This window comes from Megalobrama amblycephala, linkage group LG10 (genome assembly GCF_018812025.1).
Source record: "Megalobrama amblycephala isolate DHTTF-2021 linkage group LG10, ASM1881202v1, whole genome shotgun sequence".
NCBI lineage: Eukaryota > Metazoa > Chordata > Actinopteri > Cypriniformes > Xenocyprididae > Megalobrama > Megalobrama amblycephala.
The window spans coordinates 15100599-15123984 of record NC_063053.1 but is presented as its reverse complement, the minus strand read 5'-3'; the positions used below and the strand labels follow the sequence as shown (position 1 = coordinate 15123984).

At 35.6% G+C, this 23386-nt stretch overlaps 1 protein-coding gene across 1 annotated transcript; it reads right to left on the bottom strand.

The window, feature by feature from the left end:
* Window positions 1–454: 454 nt before the first annotated feature.
* Window positions 455–22012, bottom strand: oprm1 (opioid receptor, mu 1). Its single transcript, XM_048204801.1, has 3 exons — window positions 21324–22012; window positions 6071–6432; window positions 455–4025 (listed from the first exon to the last, which is right to left on the bottom strand). The coding sequence occupies exons 1-3, from the start codon at window positions 21578–21580 to the stop codon at window positions 3493–3495; spliced, it is 1152 nt and encodes a 383-aa protein (XP_048060758.1). The 5' UTR covers window positions 21581–22012; the 3' UTR covers window positions 455–3492.
* Between the last annotated feature and the right edge of the window lie 1374 nt (window positions 22013–23386).

Below are 23386 nucleotides of genomic sequence, written 5' to 3'. Positions count from 1 at the left end.
ATCGTTTACGCGATTGGCTGATGTTTTTAAGGCCCTACCTCATGCACAGATGATGTATATTAATATTATTACTTTCAGTGCACCTAATAAATAGTATTTTATCAGTTAGTTAAGACAGTTTCAAGTAATATTGCAAAAATGTATAAAACAAAACATCCTCTTTAGCACCTTTAATGCGATCGACGTGGATTTGAATCCGCCTTTTGACGAGCTTGCATTTATTTTTAATAAAAATGAAAGTAATATCCTAAAAGTGGAAATAAACTGAGAACGAGCATTTAATAATATTAAAAGTGTTTATTGGGTAGGGTTAGGGGAAGGTGTAGGGAGGGTTTCAGGGAAGGCAGCATCCATTTAATAATTTTAATAAATATAATCATTTACACTCTATGATATTATTGCATCCTATTAATGTACAAAAATACTGAGGTGCAAATAGTATCTGCCAATATAAAGTATAGATGGCATCTAATTACTGTTTACTCTTATTGCAAAGAACTGATACTTTTACATGGTGTAAATAGAATCTATCACTATTTTCACCTAGTGTAAATAGCATATCACTAAGAAAATGCCGCTATTGTCACTAAGTGTAAATAGAATATATTTTCATTTAGTGTAAACAGCATCTACAGCTATTTGCACTTAGTGCAAATACCCGATGCCCATACATTTTGGCAAATTGGTGGCGAATTTGTATGAATTCATACATACCCCTAAACCTTAACCTCAGTGGGGAATTAGCAAAATGTACAAAACCGTAAGAAAACTGTATATTTGCCACTAATTCGCCAAAACGTCAAATAGTTACAAATTGCAATGAGATGGTTCTTCTGTTCACACACAAATGAAAATTCTGTCATCATTTACTTATCCTGTTGTTCCTGATGTTGTTTTTGACCCCACTGACTTTTAATATATAGGCAAAACAGATCAAATACAATATGAGGGTGATTAATGATGACAGAATTTTCATTTTTGGGTAAACTATCCCTCTTATGGTTGCCACGACTTTGTTATTGATTAAATTTTAAATTTGCAGGGGAAAGCACAATTTTATTGATTTTATTTTTTTCTAAATTAGCAACAAGTAATTAAATTATGCTGAAACCTGACTTGGAGGCAGTAAATCCTTTTGTTTTATATTAGGATTAACTGTATAAATACTCTATTTTTGAGACAATGGTCAGTCGTTTCAAATGTTTCTGAAAAGGCAAGTAAAGTGTGCTTCACATGGAGTCATTAAACAACAACGGGTTTAAGCTCTTTCACACAATGAGCCATTTTAGAATTAATAAGACCAGATTCAATGGAGTCAATTACTATAGCCACAATCTTTATTACCTCTTGGGTGCAATTTGTAGAAGTATTTAAGAGGTTTTCCTCTGCAGTCTACAGAATCCATGTCAAACGTTAATTATTTTATACTCATGAAAGCCAGCGGAAAGGATTAAAAGAGGCAGATGTAAAAAAAAAACTAAAACCATACATGAAGCAATCAACGCAAATGTTCATCCTTGGTTTCACATAATGGACTTCATCTTTTTCATTAGGTTTAATATTTGACATATTTGCCAAGGAAAAGAAACAATCTTGCATTGCTGTAAAAATCCTGGACCCTAAGGTCACAATGATGGCCCGAATGACTGCCACCCCCCTCTTGTCTGCTCTGCTGTTTCTCTCGCCTTAGGTTATGTGCTGAGCTGTCCTGAACATACTAGATCTCTGTTCCTTAATTTCCCCAGGGTGTTGCAGCAAGACTGCATGTGGGGGGAAACTCTGCTACAAAATGACTGAAATGGCAGCTCAAAGGCCATGATTATTTGATTTCAAAGTATTACAGAACCAAATTATTGGCTCCTTACAGCTGGCATGGGTCTCAAACTAGATAAGAGATTCTGGTAATAACTGAAAACAACTGCAGTAGACCTATTTCTTTTTAGGGAGGTCTGTCTTGTACTAAAAAGTGTTCTGTTAAGTGAAATATGTTCATCCAAATACAACTACTGTAATAGTGTAATTGAAAAGTTCAGTACCTTAAAAATGTGAGATGTTATTGTATATTAAGGCACAGTAATTTCGACAAAATTCTGCAGGCAACAAAGGTCCATTCTCAATAGTGTGATAATGTATGAAGCACAGCTCACATAGAAGTCCCTTTCAAACCATGTAGCTTCCTGTTGGTCAATGTGGTGAATACAAATTTTTACCCTTGCATGAAATTCTAGATTGTGTGGATTCCTGTTGAAATGACTGGATTTCACCAACGAAAATTCGCCAAACAACGGTAAATGTGACTGTACCTTTAGAAATATAAACAGTTGTTCACATTCAGTGTTATATGCCAGATCTTAAGGTCTGAATGGACCTTAAGGCATATAACTCGTCCATTATATAATGTTGATTCATTTTTCAGAGCCACAGCAAATAGTGACTGACACAAAACACATGTAGTATCACAAAATAGTCACATAACTTTCAAATGAAATCAAATTATTCAGTGCCATCTAACTAAAAACATTCTGTTGTGAATGATTTATTTATAATGCTGCATTTATAAAAAAGTTACAGAAACACCAGCACACAGATCTTCAAGGTATTTTAGAGCATAAAACATTTTCTTTTTTCAGACAGAATGTCTTAATGTGAGTGACAATCAGACAATTACATTGGACATTTACATTAGTACAAGAGATTTGCATCAGAGTACAAGCACAATACATTTGTCACCACCAAAGCATGAAAATTATCAACTGTTGCAAGAGGCGTTTTTTTTTTATTGTTTTCTGCTTTTATATGAAGTAAATCACAGAAACAGTGTGCACGTCACTTCCAGCAGTCATTTGATGATTCATTTCAGTCACTCCAAAGGAAAATAATTGAATAAGACAGCTTAACCAAATTGCTTTGTTGTCCATGAAAGCGTTTAAAATTGAAATACGATTTAAGGGAAAGACACTGAATGCTGAACATTTTGAAAAAACATCACTTTATGTTACATAATTTACATTTTCTGTGAGCATAAGAGAATACATACTTTTTCTTCTTTCTACAAATAAAGCGATGTTATCACTTATAAAATAATTATTCTTATAGAATTTTAAGTAACATTTAAATGTTAAAGGGGACTTAAGATGCAACTATAAGAGAATATATATATACAGTTCTTGAATGTTGTAACCTAACAGATACACCAGATGTATGACTGTGAACATCACAGATAGTGAAACAAGCTCAGCTTATTGGGATAATTTGGGGTCAATAATATAGTATATATCATATTTCACACTAAAATCAACTTTTAACAGTCTCCATACCAAAATTGTGAAACAGCTCTTTAGGGGAGGCCTAGCAAGATGCTTAAAGAGGTTCAACCTACCGCAACTCCTATAGATGATGGTGTTAGACACCTGTGGTGACCTGCGTGACCTCCGAACTCATGTCAACACTGGGTTGGCAGCGGGACTCCAGTGATGACATCTCCAGGACTAGTCATACCTGCTGATTTGTCCTGTCAACCGTGTTGCCGCTGGACTGGCCTTCACGCTGGAGGTTCCTGGTGCGAGTTGAGTTCTGCAGGTCCAGCACGGAGGGACTGGGAACGCAGAACTCCCGGAAACAGCGCTTGAAGTTCTCATCCAGGAAGGCGTAAAGCACCGGATTGAGGCAGCTGTTGGTGTAGCCGAGGGCGATGCAGAAATGCCAGGTGACGGTCTGCAGGAGTGAGCTGGGAATGGTCACCAGAGCCTTGATGATCACAAAGATGTGGATCGGCGTCCAGCAGACGATGAAAACCGCCACCACCACCAGGACCATACGGGTGATGCGTCGTAGGTTGCGGTCCTTCTCCTTAGAGCCAGACAACATGCGCACGCTCTTCAGGCGGAGGATCATCAAACCGTAACAGACGGTGATGATGAGGACGGGCATGATGAAGGCAAAGATGAAGACACAGATCTTCAGGAGGTTCTCCCAGTACCAGGGAGGGTGGGGAAAGAGCAAAGTGCAGTCAATGACTGCAAACGCTGTGAAAATAAGAATATACCTCAGTACAATAACATAGTGAGACATGTGAAAATCAATTAATTTGCAAAGATGACAGTTAAACCACCAGACATTATTTCCTCAAGGCATTGTTTAGGGAGCCTCGGAGACACAGGCTATTAAACCGTCTTTTGATTTTCTTCCCAAATGATTGGAAGTGACATCAATCCAAATTCACTCATTAAAAATTTTCTGCCTCAACACTTCTCTCGTGTCTGCAAAATCTGTATCACCACAGTAGCAAAACTGAACATTTCCAGTATTGAGAAAAATGTCTTACCCCCGATTTCACAGACGAGGCTTAAGCCAAGTCCCGGACTAAAATGCATGGTTGAGCTGTTTTTATCTGAAAGCAACTTGCAGTGACATATCTTAAAATATGTTAGTACCATTGTTTTGTCTCAAGATGCACACAAGTAATGTTTTTTTTCTAAGGCATGTTTATAAAAAGCTACTTAAATGTCCCAACTGAACTAAGGCCTAATCCTGGTTTAATCTAAGCCCTGTCTGTGAAACCAGGCCTTAAAGGGTTAGTTCAACCAAAAATGAAAATTCTGTCATTAATTACTCACCCTCATGTCGTTCCACACCCGTAAGACCTTCGTTCATCTTCGGAACACAAATTAAGATATTTTTGATAAAATCCGATGGCTCAGTGAGGCCTACACTGACAGCAAGATAATTAACACTTCCAGATGCCCAGAAAGGTACTAAAGACGTATTTAAAACAGTTCATGTGACTACAGTGGTTCAACCTTAATGTTATGAAGCGATGAGAATACTTTTTGTGCACCAAAAAAACAAAACAACTTTATTTAACAATATCTAGTGATGGGCGATTTCAAAACACTGCTTCATGAAGCTTCGAAGCTTTATGTTTTGTTTCAAATCAGTGGTTCAGAGCCTGTATCAAACTACCAAAGTCAACTATTGAAAATTCGAAACAAGTATGATGTAACGAAGCCTCGTACTGAAATCACATGACCTTGGCAGTTTGATACACGCTCCGAACCACTGATTCGAAACAAAAGTTTTGTAAAGTTTTGAAGCTTCATGAAGCAGTGTTTTGAAATCGCCCATCACTAGATATTGTTGAATAAAGTCATTATTTTGTTGTTTTTGGTGCACAAAAAGTATTCTCGTCGCTTAATAACATCAAGGTTGAACCAGTGTAGTCACATGAATTGTTTAAAATATGTCTTTAGTACCTTTCTGGGCATTTGAAAGTGTCAGTTATCTTTCTGGCAATGGAGGCCTCACTGAGCCATCAGATTTTATCAAAAATATCTTAATTTGTGTTCCAAAGATGAACGAAGGTCTTACTTGCAACAGGTCTTTATGGACAACATAGAAAAACCATGGTATTGTACAGTATGTTTTTTTTTTGTTTTTTTGTCCAATATGATTATGATTGTTTTATAAAATACCACTATTAATTCATACAACAAAACTAAACTGTCTAATGACGTTTTTGTGAATAGTCGGTAATGGTTCCTCGTTGATTTAGAAATGTCCATAACCAAATATTTACCCAACTGCCACCAGTGTTGACTAGATTTAAATTATTGACATAGATTCTTAGACAAAGTTTGGATCATTTTTGTTGTAGTCTGGAGCACTTAATTGTTCACATGAAAGTCTCTGTTTCTAATCAGACTATTGAAATTTTGTATTTTGGCACATCAGCATTTGTCACTTTGTGGAATCTCAAAAGTTCATTTTTAAAAACTATTAATTTCATTGAGAAATAAATACATAATAGCATAATTCATCACAAAATTTAAAAAAAAAAAAATGTATTTGTCTTTCTAAACCTGTGGAACACAAAAGAAGATATTTCTTATTTTTTGTGTGTTTCTGTGTTTCATTGACTTCCATTGTGTGGACAAAACAGTTATCTTCTGTGCTCCACAGAAAGAAAGTCATTCAGGTTTGGAACAACATGAGAGTGAGTAAATGATGACACACATTCATTTTCAGGAGAACTATCCCTTTAAATGCAGTAATATCTGAATTGTAAACATACAGCTGCTGTGGTACTCAGTAGTGGTGGAGGCCATGATCATGACAGGGAGGCCGATGGCAGATGAAAGGATCCAGTTACACACGTTGACAATCTTGGCGTTTCTGGGGGTTCTGAAGTCTAGGGCTTTAACCGGGTGGCAAACAGCGATGTAGCGGTCTACACTCATAGTGGTGAGGGTAAAGATACTGGTGAACATGTTGTAGTAATCAATGGACATCACAATCTTGCACAGCACGTCTCCAAAAGGCCAAGTACCCATCAGGTAGTTCACACTCTGGAAGGGAAGAGTGCTTGTTGCCAAGGCATCTGCTAAAGCAAGGTTGAAGATGTAGATGTTGGTCGCAGTTTTCATTTTGGTGTATCTGCAATAGATAAAAATAAATCAAGATCAACTGTGTTTATTAAATAACATGAGATGCAATGGGATAGATGGATGGATGTTTTGTTCCATCTGTAAGACAAACTCTGATTTAGATTTTATCTCAAAAAGAAATGTTAAACACTACTGTTCATAGATGTAATACCAAACCTTAACCTTCACAATACCATTGTTGGAGTAGCATGAAAGAATGGTTTCCACACATCACTAGCACAGCAAGCTAATTGCACAAGGCATTTTGCCTTAACTGAGTGGCACATGGTGTGATGAATTGGAAAGATATCTTTGGTGTGGAAAATGGAAGGTAATTTTTCATTCTATTGTCTGACAGAGAACCCCATGAATAATAGAGCAACGGGGGGATCTTTCAATCGCTGAAAAAATGTGATATTGATTTAAACAATTATTTGGTCTAGAATAATAATAACTGAGTGCAAAGTAGTTGCCTGCATCAATCTAAATACACAAGCTTTTCATGAAAGCTTTTTGTAAATAATGCATAATTCATGGAGACTTGACTCATTTCCATGAAATATACTGATATTTAACACCTCTTATCTGTCCCTTCCTTAATGGAGCATTCTAAGACTGTATATCAAACCACATCCTTCCTTTAGCAAGAAACTGTAGATCTATCTGGTTCATTCCTTAAAGGGGACCTATTATGCCCCATTTTACAAGATGTAAAATAAGTCTCTGATGTCTTCGGAGTGTGTATGTGAAGTTTTAGCTCAAAATACCCAACAGATAATTTTTTCAGTGAGTGTCCTTTAAATGCAAATGAGCTGCTGCGCTCGGCCTAAGAGGGCGGAGCTTTAAGAGCTGATTCTCCGGTGTCAGGAGTCAGTCAGGACGCACTATAATGTCAGAAACTAGAATATATGCTGCGTGGAGGAACAGGTATATTTTAGTTCAATTACAGTTATAACTTATATTGTCGTCTTCCATTATATTAGTACAAGCCTGTTGTACCGGACCCCGTCCGAATGATGGCCAAAACTTTACAGATGAGTTTTATGATGTTTATTGTACTTCACACAAAAGATGAATCATCGGTTTTTACTCTAGAAAATCACTGTAAGAGCTTAATAAAACACAGTGCATGTGTGCATTAAAATATTATCCATAAACTCCCTTGCATTATCATCAACATACACAGTGAAGTACACAGAAACACTCGTTACAATATAAATAAATATACAATATATAAAGACCTTATACCATTTCGGGTGGTGCTTAATTAACTGGTAAACTTTATATCCGTAAATCAACTCTGATGAACTGTAATAAAGTGCTCTCACCTTCATTACTGCCGTATCCAGTATCACTCTGGAGACTGTAAGCTGGATCATGTACAGTTTACTAATCTATCCTTGAGTAACAATTTTTTAGCACAACCTCTGTTTTGTATTGACCCTTTGTATTGACATTCGTTCACAAAGTCCGGTGTGAAATGATTCGTGCAGACATAAAGGAATTTCGGTAGAGTTGAGGAAGCATTTTCTTTGAAAACAAAATGAATCCACCTCGTCTTCAGCGGCTCAGATTTCGGAAGTAAATGGAGAGAGCTATGTGGATTAATCCATTCAGCTACAGAACACCTAAAACGTTTGGGAGACGTTCTTCTCAGTGCAATGATGGCAGACTGTGTACAAAGCACTGTGAACTCGCTCAGGGCGGTTCTATGTTAAAACGGCAGTGTCTGTTAACATTCGTGGGCAGGGCCTGTGGCTAATGTGACGTCACACTGCCAGGGATCTTGTTTTGAGACACTGCTTATGATTTATGGTATTAAAAATAAAGGAGTGGTTGTATGTTTATCATTATAGGGTGGTTGTGTACACACACTGCCAACACACATTTATAGCCAAACACCATGTAAAAGTGAATTTTGCATAATAGGTCCCTTTTAAACTTTGAAACTGCATTTGAGCATAATTTCTTGGGAATGCTGGGGACTTTTATTTAGATATGCCTAGATACAGCTGGTATTCTTTTGTAGTAAACACTACATCCAGATGAAAGAAATACCTACTTTCATTGCCGTTCTTCTAGGCAAGATCATAAACAAGATGACTCATGCGCTGATCTGGACTATGAAGATACACAATTTCTGATGTACTGCAATAGCAGCGGAGATGATAAATTAACAGTATTTACACTGTGTAAACTATCATCCCGGTAAAAACGATTATGGTTTGTCAGAGCTCCACTGTTTGACTTTCACAGAAATATACACAAGTCAGGACACAGTTTAGTCCATCCAAATATATACAGTCAGCTATAGAAATATAGCCAGTGTGTGGACAAAACGACATCTGCAAAAACACAGTACCTGCAGTTCTGCTAAGCTGACTGTCACAGGCCAAACTGAAGAAAACACTGAAAGTCACAAACATGAATATGGAGAGGCTAAGCGTGGTATTTCAAATAAATGCTGTTATTAGGGCCCGTGCACGGATGGTGTGAAGACCCTATTGTAATTGCTGTCTATTCTTCTTCTCCGAAATGAATCGCATTTTGAGGGCCTAAACATCCTCATGAAACTTTGCACACGCGTCAGAAGTGGTGAAAATTTACGTCTGATATGGGTTTCAGAATTAGGTGTGGCAAAATGCCTCCATAGCGCCACCTATGAAATTTCAATTAAGTTCCTTTCACGCTACGTTTCATGTACAGGTATGAAATTCGGTAGACACATGTAACAGCCCAATACCTACAAAAAAGTCTGTGGGTGCAAAATCTGAAAACCCAACATGAAGGGAGATATTTTTAATTTTCTCTGCAAAATGTTTGCAGTTTTTGCCATTTCCAGACATTGTACTTTAACAAACTCCTCAGAGATTTTATCAGATCAACATCATATTTGGTCAGTCTAATCTAAAGGCCTTGGTGACGTTAAACTGCGAAGAGTTTTCACTGAAGGGTATTATCTATTAGCTATTATCGTCATGAAACAGGAAGTTGTTGTAACTCAAGCGTACAATGTCCAATCTGCCTCAAACTTCATGTTTGATAAGTGCCCTGGTCTAAAGACATCTACATGACAAAATTTAGTTATAGTCATATCGCCACCAGCTGGCAGCAGGAACTGTGGCAAATACAAATGACTGACGTAGTCCTCCTATATTTATATACTTAAATGCATAGTGCCCACCGTTTTCCTAAAGCCACCGGGTGGCGGTGCACGGGTGTGAAGGCCCTTTCATCGCTGCTTGCAGCTTTAATTCTGAAATTTCTATTCGTCAAAGAATATTAAAAAAGTGTATCATGGTTAAAAAAAATCAGCACAATCATTGGTAATAATAAGAAATGTTTCTTGAGCAACAAATCTGCATATTCAAGTGATTTATAAAGGATTATGTGACTGAAGTGATAAATGGCTGCTGAAAAAAATACAGCTTTGCCATCACAAGCATAAATTACATTTTAAAATATTATAAATTAGAAGTCATTTATTTTAAATTGTAATAATATTTCACAATATTACTGTTTTAAACTATACTGTATTTGTATCAAATAAATTCAGTCTTGCTGAGCATAAGATACTTCTTTCAAAGACTTTAATTATCTTATAGACCCCAAACTTTTGAACAAGTGTATTTATTTAAAAAATGTTCACATTTTTATTTATCTAATTAATTTAAATGTTTTAACTTATTTCAATTGTTAAATATGGAGACAGGAAATGTTAAAAAAGGCCATCATGACCTGTGTTCGGTAAGTTACTCTAAAAAAGTTAAGTTAGAGGAAAGTTAGTAGCTAGATTACTAGCTACTAATTACTAGCTACTAATTACATCTTCAACAGTGTAATTATATTACTGTACTAATTAATCTCTCTGAAAAGTATTGCATTACTCTTTACTAATTAATTTCTAAACCCCATATCAACCTCAACTAGTTTAACAATATAGACATAAAACTTCTTTTTTAATTCTTTCAAATAAATAATATAAAATTGCATAAATTATTCTTGAACTGACTAAAGTATTTAAAAGGTTACATTAAAAACATACATTTTACCATTAAATGTTAAATTTGATGTTAAATCCACTATTGTTTTATATTAGTGCTGTCAAACTGAATAGTCACATTTAATCGCACCAAACATAAAAGTTTGTACGTGTGTGTGTTTGTGTGTATATATATATATATATATATATAATGTATGTATGTATATGTATACACATACATAAATACACACATATTATATATTTACAAACTTTTATATTAGATGCGATAAATCTGTATTAATTGATTTGACAGCACTATTTTATATAGATAGTAATACACTCTACAACCCAGCATTTTTTAGTGTACAGTAATGCAGTTTACATCAGATGTAACTGTAATTAAATTACAGAAAAATTATGAATAATCCCTCTTTACTTTTTCACAGTAATATTAAAAAAAAAAAAATTAATTACAGTAATGAATTACTTACTAATGCATTACCCAACACTGCTCATGACATTCTCTGTAACAGATAAAATGAAAACGAAATTTTAAAAAGCATCGAAAACATTTTCAAAATGTTTCAACAGCTGTAAAGCATTTGTTAAAATGCTTAGACACAACACTCTTCCCCATGGTGAAGTGGATTGATTCATTCATCACTAACTGGAAGTCTCATACAAGGGTTTAGGCTAGCAGCCATTATTAATGATTATCTTGTCATCCAAGGGCTCTCTGTACCAGAAAAATGGTCACACCGTTTATTTTCCCCAGAAGGCACTGACTAATTATGAGGGCGTCTCAGGGATGCACCGCTCCTGTGTACTCCACATTAAAGACTTCAGAGGTGAAATGCCAGACCTTTGAGTCTTTTTACTGAGTGGAGGAGCTCTTTGGTGTTGTGAACATCACTTACTGGAAACACATTAAAAATGTATTTATCTCCCTTGCTGAATCAACACTGATGGTTAGCAGCAAAACTGATGGTTGTGTTTTGGATGCTGGTAAGCAGTTCTTTGCAGCAAGATTACAGTATCCATGTTATCCCTGAAGCTATGTAAAGAAACCAAAGAAAGTTTACCAAGAGAATAAATAAATGCATTTCGGACAACATGCCTGGCAACCAAGACTTCTGATTAACCTACAGGAAGATGTGCAGTATTGCTTATGGAAAAAATTAGTAGTGTCATCCAACAGCTCAGAGCAGAGTCCATAAGTTCAGGAAGGACATCAACCTGCTAACTCTGAGATGAAGACAGACACGTCTTCACGATAAATGTTTTCTACAAAGAGCTGTGAAAAGTAACAATTATTCAAATGTTAAAACACAGGAATGTAATTCCTGTCATTTAGAAGGTGGTCTTTATTCATGCCAATTTGTTTGAGTGAAGTCGAACTGATTTAAAATTTCTGTCTTATAATTATTATCCCTCTGCCTCTGGCATGTAGAAAGCTAATGCTCATGATGAAACATTACAGGTGACACACTGTGAAAATAGGGTCTTTAAGCTGCTTGTGCACCTTCAGGCAATATTTGTGACAAGATGATACATTTTCTTCTGTTACTGTTGTATTCTCAATATTATTTCCATAAATTACAAATTAAATGCTTAACTTTTAAAGAATACTGTTTTAAAACTCTGAGGGTCATGTCTTTATGTTAAATAAAGAAACTGTTAAAACTGTATAAAGACACACCATAATCGATTAAAAACACAGCGCCATTTCACTTCAGTTCTTTTGAACTTTATATACATCAAATCCTGAAAAAAATGCATCACGGTTTCTAACAACATATTGTTACAATATTAAGCAGCACAACTGTTTTCAACACTGATAATAACAAGAAATGTTTGTTGTGCTGCAAATTAGCTATCAGAATGATTTCTGAAGGATCATGTGACACTCAAGTCTGGAGTAATGATGCTGAAAATTCAGCTTTGAATTACATTTAGAAATATCTTATAATCAAAATCATGTATTTTAAATTGTAATAATATTTCACAGTATTACTGTTTTTTTTTTACTGTATTTTTGATCAAATAAATGCAGCCTTGGTAAGCATAAGATACTTATTTCAAAAACATTAAATCTTACCAACCCCAAACTTTCAAACAGAAGTTTATTTTAATTAATGTTCACATATTTATTTGTTTAAATTGTTTTTCTGCATCTCTTACCTATTTTAATTGTTAAATAGGAGTATTCTCATTATTATTTCCATAAATTACAAATGAAAAGCTTAACTTTTAAAGGATATCATTTAAAACTCTGAGGGTCATGTCTTTAAATAAATAATATTACTGTTAAATTTGTATGACGACAAACCATAATAGATTAACATAGCGCTATTTCATAGACAATGCATTTGTAAATTACTTTTGGTGAAGAAACGGAAGAGTGTCGTAACCAGGCAAATCAGATTTTGATGTGAAAAAACCAAGGACTTGCTTGTTGCTAGGGAACACCAGAACATGTGCAGATTTCTCAAACCATCTACCTATGTGCAAACTGCACATAGATATGGACATATTGCTATGTTAAATTAGACTGTGAAAACACTTGGAACAAATGAACTTTATGGTGTTTGTAAATTAGATGCTGCACTAAAGAATTAACATAATTGCCATGACTAGGCAATGTGCATCAAAAAAAGGATGATGACTCAAAATATTCAAAGCTTTGAAATCACTGGTTATTTGATTTGATAGAATATATAGGATATATATATACATTTTTAAATGCCCAATTATCAGGCTTTATACACAGCTGTCAATTCAATTGACAAGCTTTAAAATGAGCATCAGCAAACTTTTTCATCTTTAATAAAAGCAAGAAAAGAAGAAAATGGGATAGAAACAGATGAATAACTCAAAAGCTTCTTTTCTCTTTTTTTTCATTATGTGCTTCTGATTTCAAAGCCTCCAGAATGGCAGAGGAAAATATGATAATGTAACCAAACTAATCTGGGTGAGTCATGCATGAATTGCCTATGCTGATTCAAAACTAATCAAAGGTGACGTTTACATTTAGAATGTCAGACACAGTCTACCTAAGGCACGGTTGCAAGGCTGGCATCCAGTCCTAGCAGCTGGAATCCCAACAACAACCAGTCAACTTGTCCTTATGTTTCCCTGCCAATCAGGTGGATGTCAAGTGCAGTCTTGTTATCTGTCAGGTTCATGAAAGTCTGTGCTGACAAATAGCACTTTTTAAGTCAGTCTGTGTCTCTGAGAGGCTGAAGTGTCTCAAGGAATCTGTTTATGCTTTCAACAAGATTTATTCTCATTTACTATATTCTCTGTTGCTACGGTCCACCTGCACTTGCTCTTTAGATGGCAAAACCAGTAATGCGAGCATTAAAAAGACAAAACAAAAACCCTGATAAAACATAACAAAAATGTCATCAAATTAGAAGTCGAAATAATAAAACAATATTTCGCTAACCATGCCATTATTATTCATTTCACCATATCAGCCAAAGCAAGCACTGCAGTTTTATCTGACACTGAATAATGTTTTTTCAATAATTCTGCAGAGCAGCTTGGCCTATCTCTTGCATCCCTACAAATATTCTCATTTAGTTCATTCACACAGCACAACAGTTTCATTCCAACGTCACACATGACTGGTCAACAGAGCTCTATATCCTCCTGTGAACATCCGTTCCACAGCTCTAAGTCTCTGTCTTTTGCGCACCCTGCACTTTGTAGATTATTCAACAGTGACACTAATAGAAACAACTAATAGCCAAACATAACACATAGGGCCAGTTTTACTAACAGCTTGCGCCAGTGCAAATCCTCTTTTGGCTTACAAAGCTAATGTCAGGATTTACTAAAAGACATGCAGTGAAAAATTAGCAATGAAAAGGTAGACAGATATTTTTTGTGGCTGACTTTATTGCATATGCATTTGTTGGAGTTTCTCTTTCAGGCACAATATACTGGAGGAAAATATCATACAATGTGATTTACTAGAATCATACATATAAAAGAATCATACAATCTCACACTAATTTGCTCTGTTTAGTAAATTTGGCCCATAGTGTTCAATAAAGGATACCGTTTTTCTTCAAATTTTTTATCTTACAAACTGTAAACATAAATATATTCATCTTTTCAATGTCTTCTGCCACTTTTAGAGGCACATATACAGACAAACCCAGAGAGGTAAAAAAGAAAAGAAAAATACTAATATGTGACCCTGGACCACAAAGTCACATGGGTATATTTGGAGCAATAGCTAACAACACATTATATGGGTCAAAAAAAATGTTATGCCAAAAATCATTAGGATATTAATTAAAGATCATGTTCCATGAAGATATTTTGTAAATTTCCTACTGTAAATATATCAAAAATTTATTTTTGTAAGTGACTATGCATTGCTAAGGACTTCATTTGGACAACTTTAAAGGCGATTTTCTCAATATTTTGATTTTTTTTTTTTTTTTTTTTTTTTTGCACCCTCCTAACAAACCATACATCAATGGAACGCTTATTTATTCAGCTTTCAGGGGCTGGTTGCATAAACTGCTAAGACTTTTCTTTAAGCCTTCATAACTAAGTTTTTTATTTTTTAGATTGGCCTAATTTGATACCAAAAAGTAAGATTAACTGCCCTTTGACTAACTGCTAGTGAGTCATACTAGATCTTAAGACACTGTCTAAACATAATAGCTATGTTTATGCAACTGGCCCCAGATGATGTATAAATCTCAATTTTAAAAAAATTGAACCTTATGACTGGTTTTGTGGTCCAGGGTTACATATATAGTTTTTGTTTTGTATTGCTTTTCTCCTTTGTACATACATACATACATACATACATACATACAGGGGTACACATTAGAGGTACGCAGGTACGCATGCGCGGTAAAAATAAACTATGCGTACCAGAAAACATGGAGGGAAGCGCTTTTAAATACAAACATTTTTGAGGACCGGTTCACAGGGACACGTTTACTTACTGGAGTAGGATTTTTCTCCATCTCTGGTAAGATAGCAATCATGATGATATGTGTGTTCTTTAATTATTAGGTGTGCAACGGATCGCAGTTAATACGTGATCCATATGGATAAGGTCCAACGGTTCGGCACGCAGATGATTCGCGGATTAACTGCTATATTTAACCATCATAGAGTGAAAGTTTGTCATTTGGACGTGTTTTGTCTCGCCAATTAACACATTCAAACGATTTTAAAAGCGGAAGAAGAGGCGAAAATTGGAACTCGCGAGCTGTTATCTGTGCGTACAGCCTCACACCCCCGAAACGCGCGCATGAAGAGAGTCAGACAGCGGTCGAACACCGAATTAATTCCTCTTTCGCGTTTACTTGCGCTTGAACGGAAACATACACACAAAATTATGTCAAAATATCTGTCACGGCAAGTATTCTCTCGGTTATGTCATAAGTGAAGTGTTGAGAAAGAAACCGGATGTGTGTCAGTTATTCGGTCCGTGCTTTCCTTCTTAAAGTGACAGCAGCCTTTACTGTCATTAATGTTATTAAAAAAAAAAAAATCATTATCATCATCTCCCATGTTCGAGAGAAAAGAAGATAGTGAGGAGAGCAGTCAGTAGGAAAATGATAAGGACAGCTTTTAGGATGTGTCACGTAAAGTGTGAGTACCAAGCAACATCTCCAGTTACTCCCTTGAGAACCAGATCAAAAAAGTTATGTGCACCCCTGTATATATATATATGGGGGAAATACAACCTCTCAAACAACATCCTTCCGGACAAGAGCCCTATTTACACATATTTTATAATGGATCATAAGAACCATTAGGCTTGCACAAGGATCAATAAACATTTGTGGCTACCGTACCTTTTGTTAGCTCTGTATACATCATTTAGCCTACCTGCGCATTCGGAAGCTGAGTTCAAAATGCTATAAAGTGAAAAGGGTGCAAAAAGCCAGCGCTGGATTGAGTATAGCTGTCTGAAACCTTAAGACATTAATCAGTCAGTTATCTAGAGCTCAGTATTGAATAACCCCTCTTTTGGTTGTCTCTGTAGTGCCGAATGTGATATGATTTTTACTTTTATCTTAATAATTGAATGTTTGAGGTTCATTTGGCACAAATCAAGAGGAAAATATGCAGAGATAAGGGAGGGATATCCGCAAGCTTTTGATAAATAAAACAAATGAGAGAAACTGTGGGCAGTATTGATTTTTTTTCTTTTTTTGCCTCATCTCTTGTGTACTTTTCTGTGGAAGAGTAGTAAAAACAAGAACAGCTTTTAACCTTTCCACATGATGTATATGAGAAACCAATCCAAAATTAATTGATATGTACAAATGTTTGCTCTAATTCAAGTATCCTTCTGCCTACAGAAATATAATTGACAAATGTTTTCCATTTATTTCTCATTTGCTATTAGCTGCAGGACACATGTAAAGGATTCAGTTATTGCCAGAGCTGAAATGTTGTAAACAATCGCATGAGCTTCTCCATCACTACAAGAAGCATATGTTATTTGAACTCACAGCATACCCTCTCTTAGCACTTAAAACTAATTTTCTGCACAGCTGTGACTGTTTCTCACTTGAAAGAATGCCTGAACAATGGACGCTCAACGGGTTCAAACAACGGGAATCCAAATGCAATGCATTAAAAAAGGATACTGGCCATTTACTTCTACGGTCCAATTTCCACATTGTCAAGAAATGGAGATGTGAGTTAAAATGTTACGCATTTTACAACCGTGGTTTTTATTTCTATCATTTTGACACCAAAAGAAAAACAAACAATGGCTTTGTATCAAGGCAATTCTGTATGAAACTATAAATTATAAATAAGGAAAAAAAGGTTTTCTTAAATGAGTGTTGTAGTATAAGGTGGTTGGTTTTGGTACAAGTGTGACACTAAATTTTCAGAGGCAAGACTTGCAGGAAGTGGCTTTGATCTTGACTTTTGATCTTTTTGTATGTAGTACATTCTGGTGTGTTTTAGACAGTGATCTGAAATAGAGATGTTTGAATTCTGCAATAACCACAGACTTATAAACAAAATAGAGTGCACATATTCACTATTTATTTATTATAGTGAATAGGTACACTAAGTATAAAAAAGTTAGATTCTATTTACATTGATGTTTGCACCAAGTATAAATAGCAAGAAGTAGCATCTTTACACTAAGTGCAAATAGAAGTAACATGCACTTTTTACTAAAGGTAAAACATCTGAGCACTGGTGGTTGGAGTGGGATATTTATATTGCCTCATATTTTTTGTATTTCATTTTGTTTAGAAGAACCACTTTTCATTCCAAATTTTTTTTCCCAATGACGTACCTCACAATAGGGAAGAAAAGACTATTATAACTTCAGTTTCATGCCGACTTTAAAGTCACCATGAAATCAAAATTGACAATTTTTGTTCTTTTATGGAATATTGCAGTATTTATTATACATGAGTAAGGCCTATCTGTGCACATCAATATTTTTTAAAATTCATATGCCCTTGTAATCTGTAATCTAAATATCTTCCCCTCCCTCTTGCAACAAAATCTTCTCTTCTCTTCTCTTCTCTTCTCTTCTCTTCTCTTCTCTTCTCTTCTCTTCTCTTCTCTTCTCTTCTCTTCTCTTCTCTTCTCTGACGATATTTACAAGCGCAAGGGTGGGACAACCTGTCACTCACATGAGATCACTGCAATACCAAACCACAATGATTCAACGATCCAATCAATTCTCAATGGACAAAATCAAGTCCGCCCTACATTTTTTCTTGTACAAGAAGTCATTTCACTAAGATATTAACATATTCTCACTTTCAACATGTCACATATTGATGCTTGGCATCACTTTTTAACTCACTGGGTACCTCTTTAGCATCATTTTTTCAGTACTCCATTGCTTTCAATAAGAAACCTTTGCCATCATACACAGTAAAAAACGTTTTTTTTTTTAACCCAACCGTTTGGTTACACATATTGGGTCACTCTGTTGAGTTATATACCAAAAAATTGGGTCATTTTTAACATCATTGGGTTATTTTTAACCCAACATTATTAAGAGAGTACACAGATGCCATGGACATGGAAATTTTATCGCCATGATGGAATTATATATTGGGGTATAATTTTGCCGTTATAACATTTATGTTGGGGTGTGATTTTCAATTTAATCAGTCAGCATAATTTTATTTACATTTATTTTACTTTTTTTATGTTCACTATTTAGTCATGTTTGAGTACATAACCCAATCCTTACCCCTAAACCTACCCATTTGTGTATTATATAATATGAAACAGGATATAATAGGCAGATACGACTAAGTCACAATTGAATCAAAATGTACAAATATTCCAAGTGTTCCAAACGATTGATTTGCGAGAGAAACGGACTCAAAAACGATCACCATCTCCATCCGCCTTCAAGCTTAGATCCTGTGCACACACATTTAAAAATTGCAGTCAGAAGAAGCATTACGCCAGCTTTGATTGTGAAATGCCATTGGATCTCATGTGTCTCGTGACCGATTGCGCCATGCTAATATTTGAGTGTATTTTCTGAATGAGATATGAGTGTGTGCATTTATTAGTGCTGCCTGTACTATTGGAAATTTCCTACTTCCCACTTCTGACGTTGTGATTATGAGCTCGTCACATTCAAGTGCTTTGTTGTCGAAAATGGAGGACATTTTAAAGTTAATGGCCTGCCCAACTCAGGAACTTGGGTATCAGAATTATCCCGAGCTTCCCAGTTGTAAATACGACTTGAGAGGGCATTCATGTCCAAATTTTTAACTAGGAAACTCGTATACGATAATTCCAATAAGTTCTACTCTGTTCTTCATATAAATATATCATATGGCTTCAGAAGACTTGGAATACAATATGGGTTGTTTGTAATACTTTTATACTTTTTTTTTTTTTTTTTTTTGGTCAGATTTTTAAATAAATACCTGTGATTACTTGTATTTGCCTTTTACATGTTTTATATTGTTGAGAAGTGGGTAGTTTTAGGGTAGGAGTGGAGATGAGTGTTCTAAAAATATGAAAATATAAATATCTATAAAATCATTTCCTGTTTTACAAACGCAAAGAATTAAATGCATCTTGATCTGATGCATAAGGCAAACAACTGAAAGCAATGGAGTACCCTGCATTGAAAATTATGCTAAAGGTGAACGCTGTGCATTAAAAAGTGATGCCAAGGGGTCCTGACCAAGCATCAATATATGACGAGTTTGGAATGACTTCTGTTTCATGCCAACTTAATGGGATAGTTCAGCCCAAAACAAAAAACCAAACCTGTATGACTTACAGGTATATATATGAACTTATATATATGAATTATATATTACTTTTTTTTCTTCCCAGGCAATGAAAGTTAGTTGGATCCTGTGTTGTTTTGGACTTGGGCAAAAACAGTTCTTCAGAATATCTTAAGAGATTTAGAACAGCATGAAAATGAGTACATTTCTTCATTTTTTGGTGAACTATCCCATTAAAGCAAAGTGAATTCCCAGCTAGATCTGTTCCTAAGCTCTTTAGATAACTGCGTGAGAGGAAACCTTGTTATGCACCTTTAAATCGACTTATGTCATTACTCCATATTTTTTATTTCTCCCAAGGCTGATTTTATTACCACATGATGGGGCTCGATAAACCAATCCCAGCCTGCAATCGGCTCATTAATCACAGAAGTAGATTGCACCTACTGGGCTATAGCTTTCTTTTGCTTCCCACTGTAGGAAGCTGCCTCTAAAACTCTGACTGGTTGCTCATAAACTCCCGGAAAGCACTGAGCCTTCACAAAGCAAAGAAAATCAGGTGACCTTACACAGGGGTCAATACTTTAGCAATTAAAAACAAATTGATCGATTCGCTCCATAAGCCTCATATCTGCTAATATCTGTTGACTAAATATTAAGCTGTTTAAGAAGGATATAAAAGTTGTATCCACTGTATTAAACACAGCATCTCTGAAGAGGTTAATGTGTACGTGATCTGAAATACAGTGCCACCTATTTAATCACAATTCTCTAAGACGAACAAGCCCTCACCCCATCATTGAAATTCATTCACTATCTGTTTAATTACTTTATTGATTGCATCCTTCCCTTATGCCCATTACTGTGATCCTAGGTTTATAGGATCAGGTTAGGTGTGTTTGCCATGTGTCTGATGAGGTAAGTCACAGAAACCGGTTCTGAATCATCTTAGCAGTTGACAGGTGTGAATTGTACGTGCATATAGGGGAAAACAGCATGGGCATGTGTACAAACACTCCATTGGTGAAGCCTAAGTCTGTCTGTCTATCTTTTTTCATATCCATCTCTTATGCCATTCACTTTCTGCTGCATTTCGCTATGGTTTATTCATGAAGCATCCGCCCAGTTTTGTTCCATTTGCTTGCTCTTCAGCATTAAAAAACGAACGTCAAAATGTTACTTAATACACGTGATAGAAAAGTATGCGTACTTCACCATATTGAGTGCCAAATCAATGTGAATGACACGTAATGTGTTGTTCTCCAGTACGCTGACAGGAACCTAATAGAAACGCGTATGCACTCATGATCTGTTTCATCAGTGGATATGAAATACATAGGCTAGTGCTGAGCTGAGAAGCATTTATATTTTACAAATGAGAACCACGCATATTTTATATAAAACATACAGGCTTATGAACTAGGCTGCAAGAGATTCTTTAATCATTTTAAGGCCGTTTTGTGACCGAATGATTAATCACAACATCACAACAGGGAGTTTCTGCACTGAACGTGCTGTTTACAACTCTAATGGCCGGAAAACACTATCAGCATCTCTTTCAACAGGTGAAACTAATAAGTAGCCTAGTTTTAAAAGAAACCATTTTTCCCTTAAATGTGCTATTCAGATGAAGCCAGATGTTTTTATGCATCGGCAACAGGTAAAGCAATTTACCTACATGTCATCACTTACCTTATAATAACATACATGACGAGGACGTTGCCCACGAGTCCCAACACACACACTATAGAATATAAGGCAGTGATGATGATCGCCACTATCACAGGAGTTGAGCTTTTGTCCAGCTCAGCAGTCCTGTCACATCTGGAGCTGTTCATGTTCACGAGACTGGAGCTGTTGCTGAAGTTTCGGCAGAATACGCTGCTGTTCGACATCGCTGGGTTAGAAAGCGCATAGAGAAAGTCCGAAATGTTGCCAGTGGTTTCCATGGCAAATGCTGTACGGGTGGGATTCGCCCAAGTTCTTTAAGCGCGTGCGGTTTATCAGTCACGTTCTTTGATATCGATAGCCTACCTGTCCGACTTCAAAACGCTCGGAGTCCCAACCGTTCTTCTGAGACAGTCTGCTGCTGCTGCTGCAAGTAGCCTATACCCAGGTTACAAGTCCCTTTTAATTATGACTCTATGATAAATCTATCCCCGCTGTTCTTACATTACCCTCGTGAAATTGTATCGAGCGTCGCTCATACCGCGTATTCGCATTTTATTCAACAAAATGACGTCACACATATATGCACATGACTAGAGGCTTTTCAGCAGTCGCTGACGGCTTTCCAATGATTCCAGCTCCCCACTTTCTCATCGGTGAAGCTGTATGAATTTGTACTCTTCTGCATCTCCAGCTGAGTTTATATCTTAGTGCAATATTTACAGCATGCGAATTGTAGTTTGAATTAGGCTTTAACTCTACAAAAGGAAGTGAAAACAAAAGGTTGGGGTCTTATAAGTAGGCTATATTGTTTTTGTTTTGTTTTTTTTGGGTCACTCAAATGTTAAACATTTCAGTAACCTCAAAAGTATAAAATAAAAGTTAATCAAACCGCATATTTTCGCCAAAAGATAAACACAAAAATCTGAGGTAACCATGGCAACAGTAGAGATTTTGTGTTTTGTTTGTTATCTTCAGCATGGAACATTGACAATACTTAAATATACCTGTATTGTCATTATTTATAACTTTATAACATTATAGATTTATCACTAATATATAACAACACTTGACTCCTCACATTAGTGTAGCACATAGATAAACCTGAATTAGCTACTGATTTGGCTTTGTCGTTTTTCAGGGGCAAAAATTAGGCAAATGTTTATTAGCTTTTTTTGATGCCAAGATTTGAGGCATTTACTTTCACAAGTAAACTGACCATGATAAATATGAATTTTCTGTAAGTCAAATATGGATTGTAATACCAACATTTGTAATAAATTTCTTTTTTTTTCAGTTAAGGATAAAATGAGTAATTAAGGCAGTTTATTATATTATATTATATTATATTATATTATTTAATATTTCATGGATATCAGTAAATAATCAGCTTTCTGATCATTTACAAGTGCTTTACAATTACAGAAACCGATACATTTTAAACATTGTAATAAATGTCACATTAGCTGTGCCTCTTTTGGTGTAAAATAAGTTGACTGATGTGTTTCTGTCTCTGTAATGAGTGCTGTCAGTAAGCTCTGTCTGTGATTGCTTGTGTCTTTCATCATTTCTTCTCATGTTCAGATGAGCGGAAGGAGTTAGGATTTAGTTCCTGTCCTATACACATCTAACAGTCATTTTTTCATTTCAAGGGTTCTGCTAAATAAATAATAATCGATAGTAAAAGTAATAATAATAATATTTTAATAAGACATAAAAAAACATTAATAGAATCGATATTTCAAGATCAATCCACCCATCCATCCTTACCAAAATATAATAATGCAGGGCCCTTGGATTTTGCATATAAAACAATGGTCTGTAGAACTGCCACTTGACTTTGCTTTGAACTTAACATTATAGCCGATTGATGTATTGAGCCTGAGAGACATACCAATTTTACTGATGGTCTCTAATGATTGTAATGATTTGCCACAGGCCACTGAATCTTTTGAATCCAATGAAAGGTACAAATGACAAATACAAATTAGTTTCCTTCCATCCAAAGAGAAGAAGGACTTCGAGTACTCCTTCATTTTAATGTTTTATGTTATCATGTAATTCTGTTATTAGTATCAGATGTCAGG